This window comes from Rhinoderma darwinii, chromosome 1 (genome assembly GCF_050947455.1).
Source record: "Rhinoderma darwinii isolate aRhiDar2 chromosome 1, aRhiDar2.hap1, whole genome shotgun sequence".
Taxonomy (NCBI): Eukaryota; Metazoa; Chordata; class Amphibia; order Anura; family Rhinodermatidae; genus Rhinoderma; species Rhinoderma darwinii.
The window spans coordinates 164,168,125-164,186,661 of NC_134687.1; the positions used below are offsets into that span (position 1 = coordinate 164,168,125).

The window sequence follows — 18,537 nt, forward strand, 5'->3', positions numbered from 1 at the left end:
GGGCAACTAGAAAGACCTGACAGATTAGAAAAATCCCTGGAGCATATTCTATGGGCATTAGAATTTTAGGACATTTGAACAATATTTGGAAATGTGGATTGAAGATGTAAACCAACAATATGATAATATCTCTATAAGGCCAGAATCACACACAAAGTTTTGATGCAATCTTTATTGCAGTTTTTGGGTGTTCTTTTAACCCGTTAGTGACCGCCAATACACCTTTTCACGGTGGCCACTAATGGGCTTTATTCCGATGCATACGCCTTTTCACTGTGCTGCATCGAAATAAATAAACAGAGCAGGGAGCCGTTAAATCTCCCTGCTCTCAGCTACCAGATGTAGCTGAGGGCTCGGAGCAGCCCTACTCGAACGGGCGAGATCGATATCAGTATCGATCTGACCAGTTTAATCCCTCAGATGCGGTGCTCAATAGCGACTGCCGCATTTGAGTGGTTTAGGAGAGAGGGAGCTCTCTCTCTCACCCCACCGGCACCCTGAGTAAGATCGCAGGATGTCGGTAATTTCTATGGCAGCCGGGGGGCCTAATAAAGGACCCCAGGTCTGCCACTAGTTATGCCAGCTAGGCCATGCCAGTGGCATGGCCTAGCAGATGCCTGTCCGTTTCACACGGACAGCCACTAATACACTGCAATACAAAAGTATTGCAGTGTATTATAAAAGTGATTGGAGGATCGCATAGTGAAGTCCCCTAGTGGGACTTGTGAAAAAGTAAAAAAAAAGTTTAATAAATGTAATAAAAAAAAAAAATAAATGCTTTATTATTAAAAAAAAAAAAAGGAAAAAAGTTACACATATTTGGTATCGCCGCATCCTTAACGACCCCAACTATAAAGTTATTACATTATTTAACCTGCACGGTGAACGCTGTAAAAAATAAAATAAAAAACAACGCAAAAAATTGCTATTTTCTGTGAATCCTGCCTTAAAAAAAGTCCTCATACAACTGTATCGGCAGAAAAATAAAAAGGTTATGGCTCTTGAAATATGGAGACACAAAAACAAATAATTTAGAAAAAAAGTGTTTTTACTGTGTAAAAGTAGTAAAACATACAAAATCTATATAAATTAGGTATCGTTGAAATTGTAACAACCCGCTGAATAAAGTTGTGTTATTTATACCACACGGTAAACGGAGTAAATTTAGGCCCTAAAAAGTGTGCGAAATTGCTGTTTTTTTCTATTCCTCTCCAAAAAAAGTTAATAAAAGTCAATCAATAAATTATATGTACCACAAAATGGTGCAATTAAAAAATACAACTTGTCCCGCAAAAAAAACAAAACCTTATACAGCTATGTCGACGCAAAAATAAAAAAGTTATAGCTCTTTGAATGAGAAGATGGAAAAACTTAAAAAATAGCTTGGTCATTAAGGCCTAAAATAGGCTGGTCATTAAGGGGTTAAACCAAAGACAGAAGTGGATCCAAAAGGAAGGAAAGGTATAAAGAAAAGACTAATGCATCTTCTTCCTTTTGTGTCCACTCCTGTGTTTGGCTCGAGAAACTGAGCCAAAAAGTGCATCAAAACGGTGTGTGTGTGTGTGTGTGTGTGCGTGTGTGTGCGTGTGTGCGTGTGTTTGTGTGTGTGTGTGTGTGTGTGTGTGTGTGTGTGTGTGTGTGTGTGTGTGTGTGATCCTGGCCTAATACAGCTAGAGGCAAACAGCAATCAGTGGTTTTCATTAAAATGGTGTTAATTGGCAAGACAGCTCCAACATTTCCTTTTATCCTAAAGAAAGTAGTACAGTCATTCATATGTAATACAACATGCATATTACAATTATTTCATTCTTTATAATGAAATGGTGCAGGAAACTGCAGGCTAGACCTGCAATTCGCATATCACACATTAAAAACTTTGGAAGAAAATTCTTCTGACACGGAAGGAAGGTGAACATTCATTATAGCTATACTCACTCCTGGGCAGCGTTACCAGTATATCCCCGGAGTAAAGAAGGAATCTATCCCAGGAGAGTGTTACTCACCTCACCCAGTTCCAGCGGTGCGTCTCTCTTAACAGCTGTGGTTCCAGCCGACGGCTGTGTCTTTTTGCTAGGTAACACTTCCTCTTCTGTTCGTGTCTCAGGCCGTGGCAATTGTATTCCTAGATGACGTTGTCCTGGCAGCCTTTTTAAAGGGGACTCCAGCTTTCACTCCTCCCCTGCAGAACATGTACATCCTTTGTTTGGCTATTGTTCCTATTGTTATTTGACTCTGGTACTTACTCTGACCCTGACCTTAACATCAGCCTTGTCCCTAGATTTGCTCCCATCTCGCCCTTTGGATTTGTCGCTTGGTTCCTGTGGTTTTACTCCTGGTATCGACTGCTGGCCGGACTCCTGACTACAGTTCTGTCTCATCAACAAGCCCAGTAATTCCTGAATACTAATCCACTGACATTCCTGACTTGACCTGGGAATTAGACTTGGAAAGTCCATACCTCCTTGCAAGCGTTAAGGGTGAAGAACGGGGAGATTCCTTAGACTCCGTACCCCAGTCTAGCCAGCACCAAACCGATTGTAACCTAAAGTAACTACTTCTCTGGTGAGAATCGTAACAGTATCTGCAGGCCACGGATCTCAGAAGCACTGAAATGTCTACAACCTTACTAAATGTGTCTGAACTTGCTGACCAAATCACGGAGCTGCGGCTCCGACAGAATCCCTATATGCCAAGTTGGAAAAATGTCTGTTTGAAAAATCTGAACTTCTGTTCCTGGGCTATTTCATCACCTCTGATGGCCATCATATAGATCCAGTCAAGGCATCTGCTATTCAAAATTAGCCTTAACTAATGAGTCTTAAGGCTCTCCAAAGATTCCTGGGCTCAAAATTTCTCTTCTCTTCTGCAGGTCAAGCCCTCCGTCATGACATGATTTTCCTTGGGTACATGCTTCTCCAACTTCCTGATCCAAACAAGCCATTCTTGGAGGTCGATGCTTCCTCAATAGGAGTCTGAGCAGTTCTCTTTTAACAGTCCAATGGTAAAAAACATATTCCATGAAGCTTCTTCTTTAAGACGTTCTCTTCTGCAAACAAAAAATATTCTATCAGAGACTGAGAATTTCTGGCACTGAGACTTGCCCTGGAGCAATGGCGATATCTATTCAAGAAAGCCAAATTTCCAGTCAATATCTTTACTGACCACAAACATTTGGAGTATCTCCAGTCTGCCTGAAGACTTATCCACGCCATGCATACTGGGCAATCTCTTCTTTTCACGTCTTGATTTCTTCTTGTCTTATTGTCTGGCTGTCAAGAATCATAGAGTGAATGCTCATTCTAGGTCTTTTGATCTGTCAGATTCCCTTCCGGAGGATCCGTTTTTTTTTTTTATACCAAAGATGGTTCCGTGGTACCTGCTGATCTACACAGGTGTTATCTTGGGCTCATACTTCAATGCTTGTCAGGACACCCTGGAGTCAAACGTATCAGTAAATTACCCTCGCGATTCTATTAGTGGCCAGAATGGAGACAAGAGTTCAAAAGATAAACCACCTGTGCTCAGTTCAAACCATCAAGGCAAGTGCCATCGGGTCACCTCCTCCCCATTCTATTTGAACCTTGAACCGAGATCTCGTTTGTCTTTCTCATTGATTTGCCTTCTGTTCAAGGTGTCACTACTATCTGGGTAGTGGTGAATCGCTTCTCTAAAAATGGCCCAATTTGTGCCACTGTCTGATCTGCCCTCAGCTCCTCGGTTGGCTCAGATATTTTTCAAGGAAATATTTTGGCTCCATGGTCTTTTAGCTCGCATGTCTCGAGGGGAGTACAGTTGTTTCTATTTCTAGAGGGCACTGTGTAAAGCTTTAATGGTTTCTCTGAACTTTTTACTTTGGCCACCATCCTCAGAGTAATGTTCAGATGGAAAGGATCAACCAAGTCCTCGAGCAGTATCACCAAACCTATGCTAATGCTTAGGATAATTAGTCCGAGCTCCTACCTTGGGCTGAGTTTGCCCACAAAAACCACATCTCTGCGTCGTCAGGTTAATCTCCATTTGAGATGGCCTACGGTTGAAATTTGATTATTTCTCTTCCATTAACAGCACAGGAACCTGCTGTTGTAAAGGCTTCAAGACATCTGGACAGAGGTCCACAAGAATTTGGATACTGCTGCTGTTAAGGCCAAAATGGGCGGTGGCATTCTTGGATCCAAAAATTGTTCTTAAATATAAAGTTTGGCAGTTTGTGAAAAATATCTCTCTTCTTCGACCTTTGGTCATGAACAGGTTTTCTATGAAGGTTAAGACGTATTCTGCTCCCCCCCCCCCCCTTGAATCCCCAGCAGATTTTGATGTTAAGCAAATCTCGGGTTGCTAGAAGTCTTGTAAGAATCTCTATATAATCAACTGTAGGAATATAGTTCTGAGTAGAGAACCATGATCCACAACACAACAAGAAGTTTCAGTTGCAGCATCCCTTGAGGCAGGGGCTTTAAGAGGAGGGCACTGTTACCCACCTCACCCAGTTCCAGTCTCACCGAGCGGCCGCGGCTCCAGCCTCCCCTTCTGCTTCTGTCTGTAGCCGCAGCCCTGCACTCTTGGATGGCGTCAATCCTGGCGGCCTATTTAATGGAGATTTCAGCCACTAATCCTCACCAGATTAAGGTATATCCTGGCCTGGCTAATTGTTTCTATTAATATTTTGACTCTGTTCCTGACCTTGACCACGGCCCTGTTCCTGACCTTGACCTCGGCCCTGTTCCCTAATTACGCTCTTCTCTCGTCCTGTGGATTGTTGCCTGGTTCCTGTAGTTCTACTCCTGGATTCAATGCCTGGCTACGGTTCCTTTTGATCCTCCGGCTTGCTACATCCTGACCGCTTATCCCTTGATGACTCTTGGCTACGCACCTTTCTTCGCTTCTAGTTCTACCCTTCAGGGCACCGCCAATCCATAACTATTCTGGGGGAGCAAACTAGGAATCCGACTTGGAAAGTCCATACCTTTTGCGGGTGTACAGGGTTAAGAATGGAGAGATTCCTTAGATTTTGCACCCTGGTGCAGGGAATGACGGAAATAGCCAAGTATTTTGTCCTCATTGCGGGGAGGTGTATTGAGGAGGGCCAGAACCAAACTGATTTCGGATTAATGGATCCACTTCTCGGGTGAGAAAAGTAACGGGAACAACGAAAGCTCTCCAAACAAGCCAGTTTTTGCAAAAATTACTTACTCACTCAAACCTTGACTACATATAGCGTACTGGAGTTACGTACTTTATTATAACCCAGAGCTGCATTCACAATTTTAAAAGCTTCAGTGATTAAATCTCTTAGAATTTCTTGCCTCAGTGTCGGCACAGACCCTGGCCAGGTGATTTACATTCTGGCATTGTCATCTTCACACCAGGTACTGTACAATAATCAGATGTAGGAAAAACTAGAGATGAGTCTGACAACAATCTTGTTGACTGTTTCCATTGACAAACAGCTGAATTGTGAAAGCAACTCTGGGCTACAATATATACCGTGACTCGGCGCAAATATGTAAAGCAATGTATTTAAAGCATTATTTAACTTATTATGTAGATTATGTATATTTATAAAATGTGAAATGGTGCTCAATGGAGAACAATCCCCTTAAACTATAAAACCATGAACCTGAACAGAACCTGCTGCGGTTATGATTATTTGAAAGAGTAGAGAACAATGTAGAACCACAAAGCTTCCCACTCCTTCTGTAATCCCAGAAACCACTGATAAATATTGTTTTGCTGATTGATAATTGAGAATAATGGTTATAGAGAGACTAGTATGCACATTCTTGTCAAATGTCTTTCTGAAGAACATTCGCTTAATGGGGGGGTTATAAATTTCCACTGTTCGTTAAAGTAAAACCATGGAAATTGGGACAATGAACAAAGTCCAATAATGATGTAAACACTACAGCTCCGTAGACCTATTTTTTATTTTTTTTCTACCATGAATGGATCATTATAGTGCATTTTACCTGAAGCGGCAGTGTAAGGGAAACTGGTACATAGTGTCATTACAAAAGAAGTCGGATGGGATAGGAGTAAATCCTCCAGCAGGAACAGAATTAGAATGAGGGTAGGAATTCCTGCATAGGCAGGCCATTAAAAAAAAGTTTATAAAGTTGTACAAAACTAGAAACTTTAACTATGTCAACCGTTGGATTTCTATAAACACAGTCAAACAACAGAACAAAATGCATTTCTGCAGTTTTGGAAATTACTTTTTCTCACTTACCAGTGCACTCAAGACTATTTCCCAGAAAACCTTTTTTGCATTTGCAGATATAACCATCCTCCATGTTAATACATTCTGCTTGGTGTTGGTCACAAGCCGCAATTTTTAAAAGGCATTCATCAATATCTGAAGCAAAAACAATTATATAAGCGTTACATGTGAACAATAAATAAACATTACACATGTGATAAAAAAAATTCTATACTACAAAATAAAACATCATTTTATTTTCCATCATTTCCAAATTTCAATCAAAATACTGAAGTGTTTCATCCATACTAACAGCGAATACCGTATAAAATTCCTTTATAAGTGCATAAATTCAGGAGGTGAAGTGTGGAATGTGGTCTCAGATTATTCACCCTCTCGTTTGTGGCTTAGTACTAGTAATGTCAGGGTTTGTGCAGCAGTTGTTTTTATCAGAAGGGAATTCAGGCAAGGGGGTTTACGTTAAAACTCGTAATACACGGCAGAGTGCGTGATGTACAATAAATTCACCTGACCCACGAATATAAGTATGAAACAAATAATGTTACACAGTGTTCACATTCCTCACTCTCAGTACGTTTCATTAGCAGGAGATCTGTGCTGTATTTGAAAAGAAATGTCACTTATGTATGTGCGAGCTAAAATTCTAAAATAATACTCGTCTCACACAATATTTTTTATCTGTAGTAGTTTTTACAAAATTCTGCCAACAATATTCCAAAACAGAGCCAATCAGCCTATTTTGGCAAAGATATTGTAGCATGGTCCTCCAATATGAAAGCTTTGCTGTTATGCTCCTATTCAAGTCTAAGGTCACATAGTAAACAAAGAACACACTCTGCCACCATTTCTGCAGTTTATGGAGAGCATGCAGCACAGACAGTAACAAATACTTTCTGTAATATCCTATGCAGAATTTTTTTTGCTCTTTATACAAAGCAAATTCAATATAGAAATAACCCTCCTAACAGGTCCCCTTTAAAACAGTCACATAAGTAGCGCATTGTAAACTATTTAAAGGGAATGCACCATCAGAAAATGACATATTATTTAAATCAGATTGTTTATTTTTATTTTTTTTTATATGACTAATCCAATTTTAACACTGTCCTGTAGAGCATTTACAATAAGCTACAATTTCCTGTTTTCTGCAGCTCACTTGTCAGCTTTGCTGTGTAGACTGGGAGAGAGTCATCAGAGAGTGGGGGATTTATGACACTCTATTGAACTACTAGAGCCCTAAATAAGACTGGAAAGTAACACTATATACACAGATAAGGATCTATATGCATCTCGCCTGTCATTTCCTGGTGTTTGGGGGGAGCAGTTGTACTTTATCTCTTCCTGGAGATTATAATAATCTGACATTTCAATTCACAAAACCTGCTGCACTGTCCATTTATACAATAGGGGAAGGAAGTGTTTGTTTTCAACATGGCCACCCCCAGGGAAGATTTTAAAAATAAAATAAAATTAGCTACAAAGTTTACAAAAATAACCAACACATTATTTCTCTTTTACATCTAATTAATAAAACTAAAATACATGAGACATTCCCTTTAAAGGGGTTGTCCACGACTGGACAACTGATGACCTATTTACAGGATAGCTCATCAGTATATGATTGGTGTGGCTATGACTCCCGGACCCCACAGCGATCAGCTGCTCCAGTTGCCACTGGGATCCGGATGTTTTGAACGGTATTCAGTAGTTGGAGCCTGAAGCAGATGGCTCCGACCACTTGATAGCGGCCATTCTGCAAAACTGCAGATCTGTTCCTATTCACTTGACTGGAGCCATCTGCATCTAGCTCCAAATATTGCATACCCTTCAAAACATCCGGCCGCCTGGAGGCAGCCGGAGCAGCTGATCGGTCCTGGGTCTGGGTGTCGGACCCCCACCGATCATATACTGATGACCTATTCGGTGGATAGGTCATCAGTTGTCCAGTCGTGAACAACCCCTTTAAGCTATTAAAAGAGCATGTGATAAGAGAATGATAAAAAAAACAACCAATTGCTGTATGTGATTTTATCCATCTTACATCTAGGGGAGAAAAACTAATTTAATGAACATACAAGCTTTCATAGAAAACACATTCTTTAAAAGGTAATTACTATATGTAAATACATCTAAAGACAATGCAGCCTTAAGCCTACCAAGTGACTAAGAATATTCATTGCATTCCTGTGACGGAATCCCTATTTTTCCAATATTTTAAGCACTCAACCATTAACCAAAGGGTTTATTGCAAGTTCCAGATGTGACCATTGTTGTGTGAGGGGTGAAGATGGGCATGACAACCGTTACTCTCTATTACCCGAGTCTTTTACACTGATGTCCTTCAAACCCCAAACCCTTGTGTTTCTTTCACTCCTCCCTACCCCCATTTTTTTGTGTATTTTTGTTTATTGTTAAAAAAGTGTTTAATAAATACATTTTGGACAATTTTATATTTTCTTCGAGATAACTTAAATTTATAGTGAATGAGAAAGTTAACTTTTTTTTTTTTACAAGCTAGAAGATGCAGAATGATGTGTAAAATGTTCTATCATCATCGTAGCAAGCCTAATTTATTTGACTTCGCTTAACAATAGTTTAAAAAAATGGAAATATAAAAATCCAACATTTATTGTAGCCACATTTCAGGCAGAGCTGAGTGAGTAAAAACCTCGTACAGCTATAACTGGCTCAGATAATAACAAAAAAAAAAACCTTGAAATAATGGTTTGTATGAAATAAATATAATATTTTATATATTGCGTATGCATTAACCTGTCCCTTTCACACAAATTCCCAGAGCTGAGACACATAATCCTATTGTATTTGGTGATGCACTCTGCATTTCTGGGGGCTTGGGAAGAAGTTTATTGCTTGGTGCTGACAATGTTGAGAGTGCTCAGCATACCTTTATGTCCCCTACCATCAAAGATAAAGCCATAAAAAAAGGATTTTTCAAATATCATTACCATTACAGGTCCTGCCATTCCCAGTATAGCCTTTCAAGCACTGGCATCTTGGTCCATCTTCTGATGGCACACAGCGGGCATTAATATCGCACTGACTGTGCACACAGAAACTCTCACCTGTTCAGAGAACAAAGTTTACAGCCTTACATTTCTGCCAAAGAAAAATCACACACAGAACAGGTGCAACTACTATGTGACCTTTTAAATACACTTTTTCAGGTCATTATGGATTATTCCTAAAATACAATCATGAATATAACTGTCTATAGTTTCCAACAAGGGAAGATTTGGTTAGATTAACAATATGAATCCCTAGCTCAGGTCTACACTGCAAATAAAACAGACAACACAGATTCCCTACAGTTTATATATGTGTAAATCAGCACGTTAAGTGTCTATGTTCCATTATTGTGTGCGAACATTGCACAGAAACTATTATTCCTTACGGAACACTTAAAGGGGATGTCCAGGACAAGAAAAACATGGATGTGTTTTAAAATTAAACAATAAGCAATTTACTGCACTTAGTGACAGGCCCATCGTGTTTCTACGTCGGTCACTAACGGGCCTTATTCCGATGCCATAGACTTTTTACGTCGCGGCATCGGAATAAGTAAACAGAGCAGGGAACTGTCAGATCTCCCTGCTCTCAGCTGCTAGAGGCGGCTGGGGGCGTCCCTGCTCTGCCGTGTGAGATCGATATTAGTATCGATCTCATACGTTTAACCCCTCAGATGCGGTGCTCAATAGCGAGCACCGCATCTGAGTGGTTTTGGAGAGAGAGAGGGAGCTCCCTCTCTCTCCCACCGACACCCGGCCATACGATCGCCGAGTGTCTGTGTCTCTAATGGCAGCCGGGGGTCTAATAAAGGCCCCCAGGTCTGCCTGTCATGAATGCCTGCTAGATCATGCCGCAGGCATGACCTAGCAGATGCCTGTCCGTGTTAAACGGCCAGGCAGTAATACACTGCAATACAAAAGTATTGCAGTGTATTATAAATGCGATCGCAGAATCGCATATTATAGTCCCCTAATGGGACTAGTAAAAAAGTGAAAAAAAAGTTTAATAAAGTTAATTTAAAAAAAATTGTGAAAAAAATGAAAAACCCAGCTTTTCCCCTTACAAACTGCTTTACTATTAAAAAAAACAAAATAAAGTTAAAAAGTTACAGATATTTGGTATCGCCGCGTCCGTAATGACCCCGACTATAAATCTATTACATTACTTAACCCGCACGGTGAACGCCGTAAAAAAAATAATAAAAAACTGTGGAAAAATTGCAGTTTTCTGTGAATACTGACTTTAAAAAAATGTAATAAAAAGTGATCAAAAAGTCGCATCTACTCCAAAATGGTACCAATAAAAACTACAAGTCGCCCCGCAAAAAAAAAGCCCTCATACAACTGCATCGGCGAAAAAATAAAAACGTTACGGCTCTTCAAATATGGAGACACAAAAACAAATAATTTTGAAAAAAAAGCGTTTTTACTTTGTAAAAGTAGTAAAACATACAAAAACTATACAAATTTGGTATCGTTGCAATCGTAACAACCCGCTGAATAAAGTTATTGTGTTATTTATATCACACGGTCAACGGCGTCTATTTAGGACGCAAAAAAGAGTGGCGAAATGTTTGATTTTTTTCTATTCCCCCCCAAAAAAAAGTTAATAAAAGTTAATCAATAAATTATATGTACCTAAAAATGGTGCTATTAAAAAATACAACTTGTCCCGCAAAAAGCAAGACCTTATACAGCTATGTCGACGCAAAAATAAGAAGGTTATAGCTCTTGGAATGCAACGATTGAAAAACGTAAAAAATAGCTTGGTCATTAAGGTCCAAAATAGGCTGGTCATTAAGGGGTTAAAGCTCTCTCCATTCTGTCTGCATATAAATTAAATAAGATTGAAATAAATAAATATATATATATATATATATATATATATATTTTTTTATTTTTTTTTATATATATATATATATATATAATATATATATATAATATATATATATATATATATAATATATATATATATATATATAATATATATATATATATATATATATATTATTTATATTTCATGCAGAATTAAATAACTTATCCCAAATAAATATCCTTTCAATCCCAAATAAATAAATAAATATACAAATAAAAATAATTTCTGTGAGTACTAGATATAGTTCAGTGCATTAGATACAAATTCAGTTACAAACTTGGTGCGTTTGAGTATTTATAGCATAAAATTGGAATCAATATGCAGATATAAAATATTCATGGTTAAAATATTTAAATTCAAACAGAAACTATTATATATTGCGTATATCTGAGAGCTATAATTGCATCAATAGTCATATTTATGCACTGATTATACATGAACACTCCCAATGTATATGAGTTCTGAAAGTCAAGATGTTTTGGGGTCCTCTTAGCTCTTTCAACACTTTCAAAAATAATGTAACATTAAATATTTTTTAAGGCCTTTCTCTTAGGTTTGTCTTACATGTCAATACTGAAGACAGTCACTGCCATCATAATTGAAATAAATGTAATATGTTAAAAATTACATTTGCTAAATGTGGTCATTGCTGCATATAAACAGGGGTCTTTTACAGTCGTCAGACCACCATTAATGTAATGTTCTCATCCGATCACAATGTGTCTGCAAACACTGATTATACAATATAGTCAATTGAATCAATATAGTCATCATAATAGTCACATTGTACGCAAAGGCCTTCCATTAGCTATAGTAAGATATAAAATTACCATAAAGAATATTTACAATTCATGAAGCCATGCTTTATATTTATTGCTATTACAACCATAAATGATAAGGTAGACGTTGCAGTTATATCCCTGCTTGTCATAACATGTTTCACATTAAACACAATTTTACATACCATATCTTCACTAAATCAAGATGGAAGTAAAATACATGAAATTATTAACAAAATCGAAAATAAAAAAATATATCTATAAAACAGAAGGATCCTTTTTCATGTTAATAAATATTTACCATTGAATTATAAAAATATTATAAATATAATATAATCCCACAAAACATAATTGGGTTCATATATGCAAAGTAACTCCTAGAATAGATGTTTTTGTTTGGAAAATGGTCTCCCTATTTAAAAAAAAAAAAAAGTCAAACACTATATCAGACCAGCTCTGACAGCCAATGCTATCTCTGGCATTTTGTGTACTTAAAAATGGTGTAAAATATTTTATGCATACGTTTTCTTTGTTTTTTTTTTTGCCTTTTTATTTTTTTACAAGTGTCAGCACATAATATAACATGACTTACTATTATGCTGTTATGGGATAAGTGTGTGCACCATTTTTAGAGTTACTTGCGATACTTGCCACCTCTTATGCTTTTTATAAATGAGCCCTATAAGGATAGGTATGCGAGAGATAGATAGATAGATAGATAGATAGATAGATAGATAGATAGATAGATAGATAGATAGATAGATAGATAGATAGATAGATAGATAGATAGATAGATAGATAGATAGATACTATCAAAATATGATAACGTGGTGAAAATTATTACAAAACCAATTTACAATATATCTATCTATCTATCTATCTATCTATCTATCTATCTATCTATCTATCTATCTATCTATCTATCTATCTATCTATCTATCTATCTATCTATCTATCTATCTATCTATCATATATCTATCTATCTATCTATCTATCTATCTATCTATCTATCTATCTATCTATCTATCTATCTATCTATCTATCTATCTATCTATCTATCTATCTAACATTTGTTTGTCATAGACAATAATATGAGAACATAAAAACTCAAATTAAATCTTTCGAAATACAACCAAAATTCCTAGGACATCAAAACAAAAAAGAGGTCCATAAGATGTATATGACTTTTGTATAGGATGTATCTTACCTGACACCAATATTTCAGCAACCAGCTCATTACTGGCATAAGAATCATCAAGTGTCCCATAAAAGTTGGTAGTTAGTGGGCCATGGAGTAAGGACTCATCATACGTTGTCTTGTTGCCTACAGTTATGTCTTTTCTAGGTTCGGGTGTGTTATCAGTAATGGCTGCAACACAGAAAACCGTCAAACTTCATCTTAAACTAATTACCCATTCATTATATCACACAGCTTTCTTATTATTGCTAGTATTATAAGTGGTATTATGCGTATAATAGGATCAGTAGATAAATATAGACAGCTAGAAGTAGAATTATGTTTTATTATAGTCAGGTGTCTCGTGGACTGTCCCGTAATTTGGTGCATGTTTTGTTATAAGCAGAGACTAAGTTTAAACTGAAGGCTGAATAAAAGTGTTACACTTCTAACAAGCTAATACACTTCACTTTGAACATGAGCCAGGGCTTAAGCCCTAGGCCTTTAAAGAAGATGAACGAGGACACTCCCTCAGAACACTGTGGGTGCCAAGCCAGGATATCTGGACACATCACAAGTATTCTCAGATTAGATAGTCAGCACAGTAAAGCTTCCATTATGCTACATCAAGGCATCTAAAGCAGTTCTCTTCCCCTTTTCCATTCTTTATGCCGCGGCCAGAAATACAATTCAATCCATGAAGGGTATCAAAACAAAGTAGATCTTCTAATTCCACCCTCCTAACACTATAAAAGATTAGGATTGCAATGTAGTTATGAGCGCGTAGAAAAACAATGACTCACATGTGCTTTATTGTCTATTTAGGGAGAACGTGCAGGGGACCCACAGTGCAATGACATGATAAGCTCGCAAAACAAAACTCTTATAAATGATATACCTGAGTGCGCCCTGTAAATAAAGACATCTTTTGGAGGAGATTACGTTAATCCCAGGCTACCTGCTGTTGTTTCAGGGGCATTAGCAGTTTTTCCATGGCTCCATTTCATGAAGTCTTTATTGTGTAAATGAGGAGTCTACAGTCTGCTGTCAAACTTCACCACTCTGACACCTTTTTATGAATGAAAAACTGTTCTTCGATAATGAGCTCATCATCAGTGTCAGCTGGCAGGTCGTAGTTTTCCAGGTAGATTCAAGGAAACCATTAATACAGCTGCATGCTTTCTGTTTTTTTTTTTGCATAGGTTTAAAGGTTTGAATAGTAGTTTTTATTTTATAAGTTTGCTAAAAATGTACAATACTCCTTTGGTGAACCCATGAGAATATATTAGGCAATAATGGCAGAAATATTTAGACAATGAGGTTATGTTCATATAAAGTTTTTGGGCCTACGTTTGATGTATACGCGGGAAAAGCTCCTGACGTATACGTTAAACATAGGCTGTTTGAGAGACCCTAATAGTGGTAACCCTTAGGCTATAATAGTATCTTTTTTAACGGATACGATAACTCTTATGACCCTTTTAATGACATTCGTTAAACAGGTACCATTGTAGTCAGGGCTGGCAATAGCACCCGGCGAACCTGGGCAACAGCCGGTGCTCACTTCTCTTGAGGGGCCAAATCGGCCGCCAGTGCTTTATGCTGTGCCACTTTACAGACTAGCTGGCCCACCGGAGGTGAGCCCAGGCAAAGTACTGCATCGGTTAGCTTTGCTTAATTATGCAGAACAGAGCCATTGGCTCTCTGCCACACCACTCATAGATGCATGGGACATCAGCGTTCCGACGCAGGTGGCGTTATCATATCGCTGTGACGTGATAACGTCACTGCACCGGGACACAGAAAGGAGACACAAACAAGAGTGACAGTACCCATCAGCTCGTCGTGGGAACAGGTATGGTGAGGTTTTTTTTTATAATTTTTAGTGGCGCAAAAGGGGGCCTAACTTCTGAATGGGGGCACAAACTGGCAGCCCAACTTATCTATGGGGACATAAAGGGGGCCAAACTTCTATATAGGGGCATAAACTGAGGGCCTAACTTCTATATGGTGGCATAAAGGGGGCCTAACTTTTATATGGGGCACAACCTTTGTTATTAGGACAGATTAAAAGAACTAAACCTATTTAGCCTTGAAAAAAGACGACTAAGGGGGGACATGATTAACTTATATAAATATATTAATGGCACATACAAAAAATATGGTGAAATCCTGATCCATGTAAAAACCCACCCAAAAAACAAGGGGGCACTCCCTCCGTCTGGAGAAAAAAAGGTTCAACCTGCAGAGGCGACAAGCCTTCTTTACTGTGAGAACTGTGAATCTATGGAATAGCCTACCGCAGGAGCTGGTCACAGCAGGGACAGTAGATGGCTTTAAAAAAGGCTTAGATAATTTCCTAGAACAAAAAAATATAAGCTCCTATGTAAATTTTTACCTTCCCTTTTCCCATCCCTTGTTTGAACTTGATAGACATGTGTCTTTTTTCAACCGTACGAACTATGTAACTATGTAACCTGGGGGCCTAACTTCTATATGGGGGTATAAAAGGGCCTAACTTCTGTAAAGGGGCATAAAAGGGGGCCTAACTTTTATATGGGGATATAAAGGGGGCCTAGCTTCTATATGGGGGCACAAACTGGGGGCCTAACTTCTATATGGTGGCACAAAGGGGGCCTTACTAATATATAGTGGAACAACTGGAGCCTAACTAATACATAGGGGCACAAAGGGGGCCCAACTTCTTTTTACATTCGGTGTCTAGTTTCTGCCGTTTTACTGCCACCGCCATGTGAGTTGCACCGCAAAGGGGCCCACTAAGTCTCTGCCGCCCAAGGGAGCCGGCCCTGATTGTAGTCTATGGGTGGTGGAAGCATCCGTTTAAGGCATTTGTCACCCATAGGCTATTATGGCATCTGTTTAACGAAAATGTAATGAAAAGTTATTGAAAATCTCATTCGTTTAATGGATTCCAGTGATGAATGACATACATTGGCATCCGTCGACCATAGGCTACAATGTTAGAAACTTTACGTCTAACGTATACGCTTTTTTATTTGACGCTACGGGATGGATCAGCATCTACTTCGCTATTCCATATCTTTTTTTTTGTGGTATAATGAAATATACCAGCCAGACCAAGGCCAAATGGACACTCCATTCGCCTCCGTCTGACAATGGAGCCCTATGGACACGCTTAGCGTGTACTTTGGGAGCTTTCCCGATGTACATCCTAAACGTAAACTAAAAACGTGATGTGAACATATACTGAAGGTTTTTACATTTATTACTGTTGCCCCACATGATCCCTCAACAGAATACAGGCACGTGTTTAACCCAGCCTGTATATTCTCAATGCATTGCTGAAATAGGCCGTTGTGATTTCTCTCAGCACGACAACCCATGTACATTGAATGAAGGACAATTTCCTGCTGCCCTACAGATTATTATCGTACTGCTCCTGCTGATAAATGAGATCACTCTAATCATAAAATGATTAGTAAATTAGTCATTTATGCTTTCCTACACAATTTGTATAACCTTAAAGTCAATGTAGAATGTATTAGACAAATGATGAAAAGAATGCATCATTTGTGCCATCCCTACTGCACAGAATAACAGTGGGTGGAATTTATCAACCTTTGTACACTAGTTTTATGTCGTAGGAAAGTTGCAAAATGGCCCCCCCTTGCCACTTTTGTAAAAAAGGGGCATGCCTTTACAAAGGGGCAGAGTCACAGCAGCCTGACAATTTTATTATAATTTACACAAGAAAACTGGTGTAAATTATAGCAGATATCTATAGCAGCTCCTATCTGACGTAGATTTCAGTCTGTGGGGCCCATGCTGGGTCTCGTACCTTAACTCCCTGACCTGACTACCACCCCACTTCCGCTCTTCCGCTTCTCTTCTCCCCACCGGGTCCCCTACAGCACTCTCTCTATGCCGCGGCTCATTCAAGGTACTAATGTCGGACAGCGTTAGTACCTATGCGAAGCAGTACGCAACATCATCAGCGCTGCTTTACATACAGCATTCATGATAATGAGCGCTGCACCGCAAAGGGACTGACGCTGCCCGGCATCAGTGCCTTGAATGATCCGCGGCATAGGGAGTCAGAAAGGACACGATGGGTTGCAGAGGAACATTGAGATGAGTATGTTTTGTTTTTTTATTTTATGCGATGGGGAAGGGATGGAGGGGGCGCGGTCATTACGCCAAAATTATGGTGCCCAGCCAGCCACAATTGTGGTGCGTGGCCAGCGGAAATAAGCGTCACATTTATTATGAGGCGTTCGCCTCTGAATAAATGTGTCAAGACATCTTACTCCAGTGAATTGGTTATTAAGACTGGCGTATGAAACCATATAGTCTAGAATAACCGCTATAGTGAATGCAGCCATTTTCATATTTTTCTTTTCTTTTTTACATTGCTGTCAAATGAAGCACGCATTAGACAAATGATGAAAAACAAATGTATCAGGTGTCCAATTTATTCTCCATATTAAAAAACAAAATGTTATGAACAAGAATAGGTATGGGCTGTGTTCAAATAGTGCAGTTTTTTTAATGCCGTCATGTTAGCAAAACTCGGATTGGATCCATAAACTGACTAGGTGTGAAGCTTTCCTTTAAACTTCTACAAAGTCCATAGAGTCTACAGTACTGAAGAACTATACATACATATATATATATATATATATATATATATATATATATATATATATATATATATATATGACGGAAGCTTAAATTAAGCCCACACCCATTCTTTTTTTATGCTAATTTCTTTATGACTCCAAGATAATAATGTTTTTGCCCTACTGTAGCTGTAATATCTTCCGGAAATCTTTAATACTCGAGACAATCAGTTTAACCACAGATATACTACTAAGCTTGAACAGAATGGATTTGCTGGAATCTATTGTATGAAGTTTTTACCATCTTTTCAGTCTAGTTTGTGAAATGCTGATAGGATTTGGCTAATATTTCAATGAAATATTTTCCTTTAGTAAAAAAAGAAGAAAGGAATTATTTTCTAGAGGCATCTGAAATATGTCATAGATAAGCACAATAAGGACTCGCCACTTGCTCAGGTCATATATCACAATGGCTCACAATAGCTTTGTACACAGTGTCCTGATACTGACTCTATAATATGGAAATAGACACAGGACTGGCGGTTGTATTTAGTAATACAGTGCTCGGGCTTTAGTTTTTCAGTGTTGTCATATTTATGAGTACTGTAGTCCGCTATTAGATAATGTGACTATTTAAGACAACATGGTGTCATGACATGACCCTCCTAGCATAATTATGTTGTCATGTGTCATGTTTATGGGGTCAGCGGGCTTTCCAAATATCCTCAAAAAGTTTGTGGCCAGTGGTAATAATGCCTTCTGTCTTTGTTATCACTCTTGCCTCTAGTTACTACTTAAATAGGCAACATGAATGACATGATGACAATGAGGATTACTGGGGCTTCTGCCATCCCATCCTTC

At 38.5% G+C, this 18,537-nt stretch overlaps 1 protein-coding gene across 1 annotated transcript in view; it reads right to left on the minus strand.

The window, feature by feature from the left end:
• EGF (epidermal growth factor) overlaps window positions 1–18,537 on the minus strand; it is a 187,983-nt gene that overhangs the window by 30,093 nt on the left and 139,353 nt on the right. The window contains exons 15-17 of the mRNA XM_075860522.1: window positions 13,106–13,267; window positions 9,184–9,300; window positions 6,227–6,352 (exon numbers count right to left, since the gene is read on the minus strand). Coding sequence (XP_075716637.1) covers window positions 6,227–6,352; window positions 9,184–9,300; window positions 13,106–13,267 — 405 coding nt within the window. The remainder of the gene's footprint in view (window positions 1–6,226; window positions 6,353–9,183; window positions 9,301–13,105; window positions 13,268–18,537) is intronic.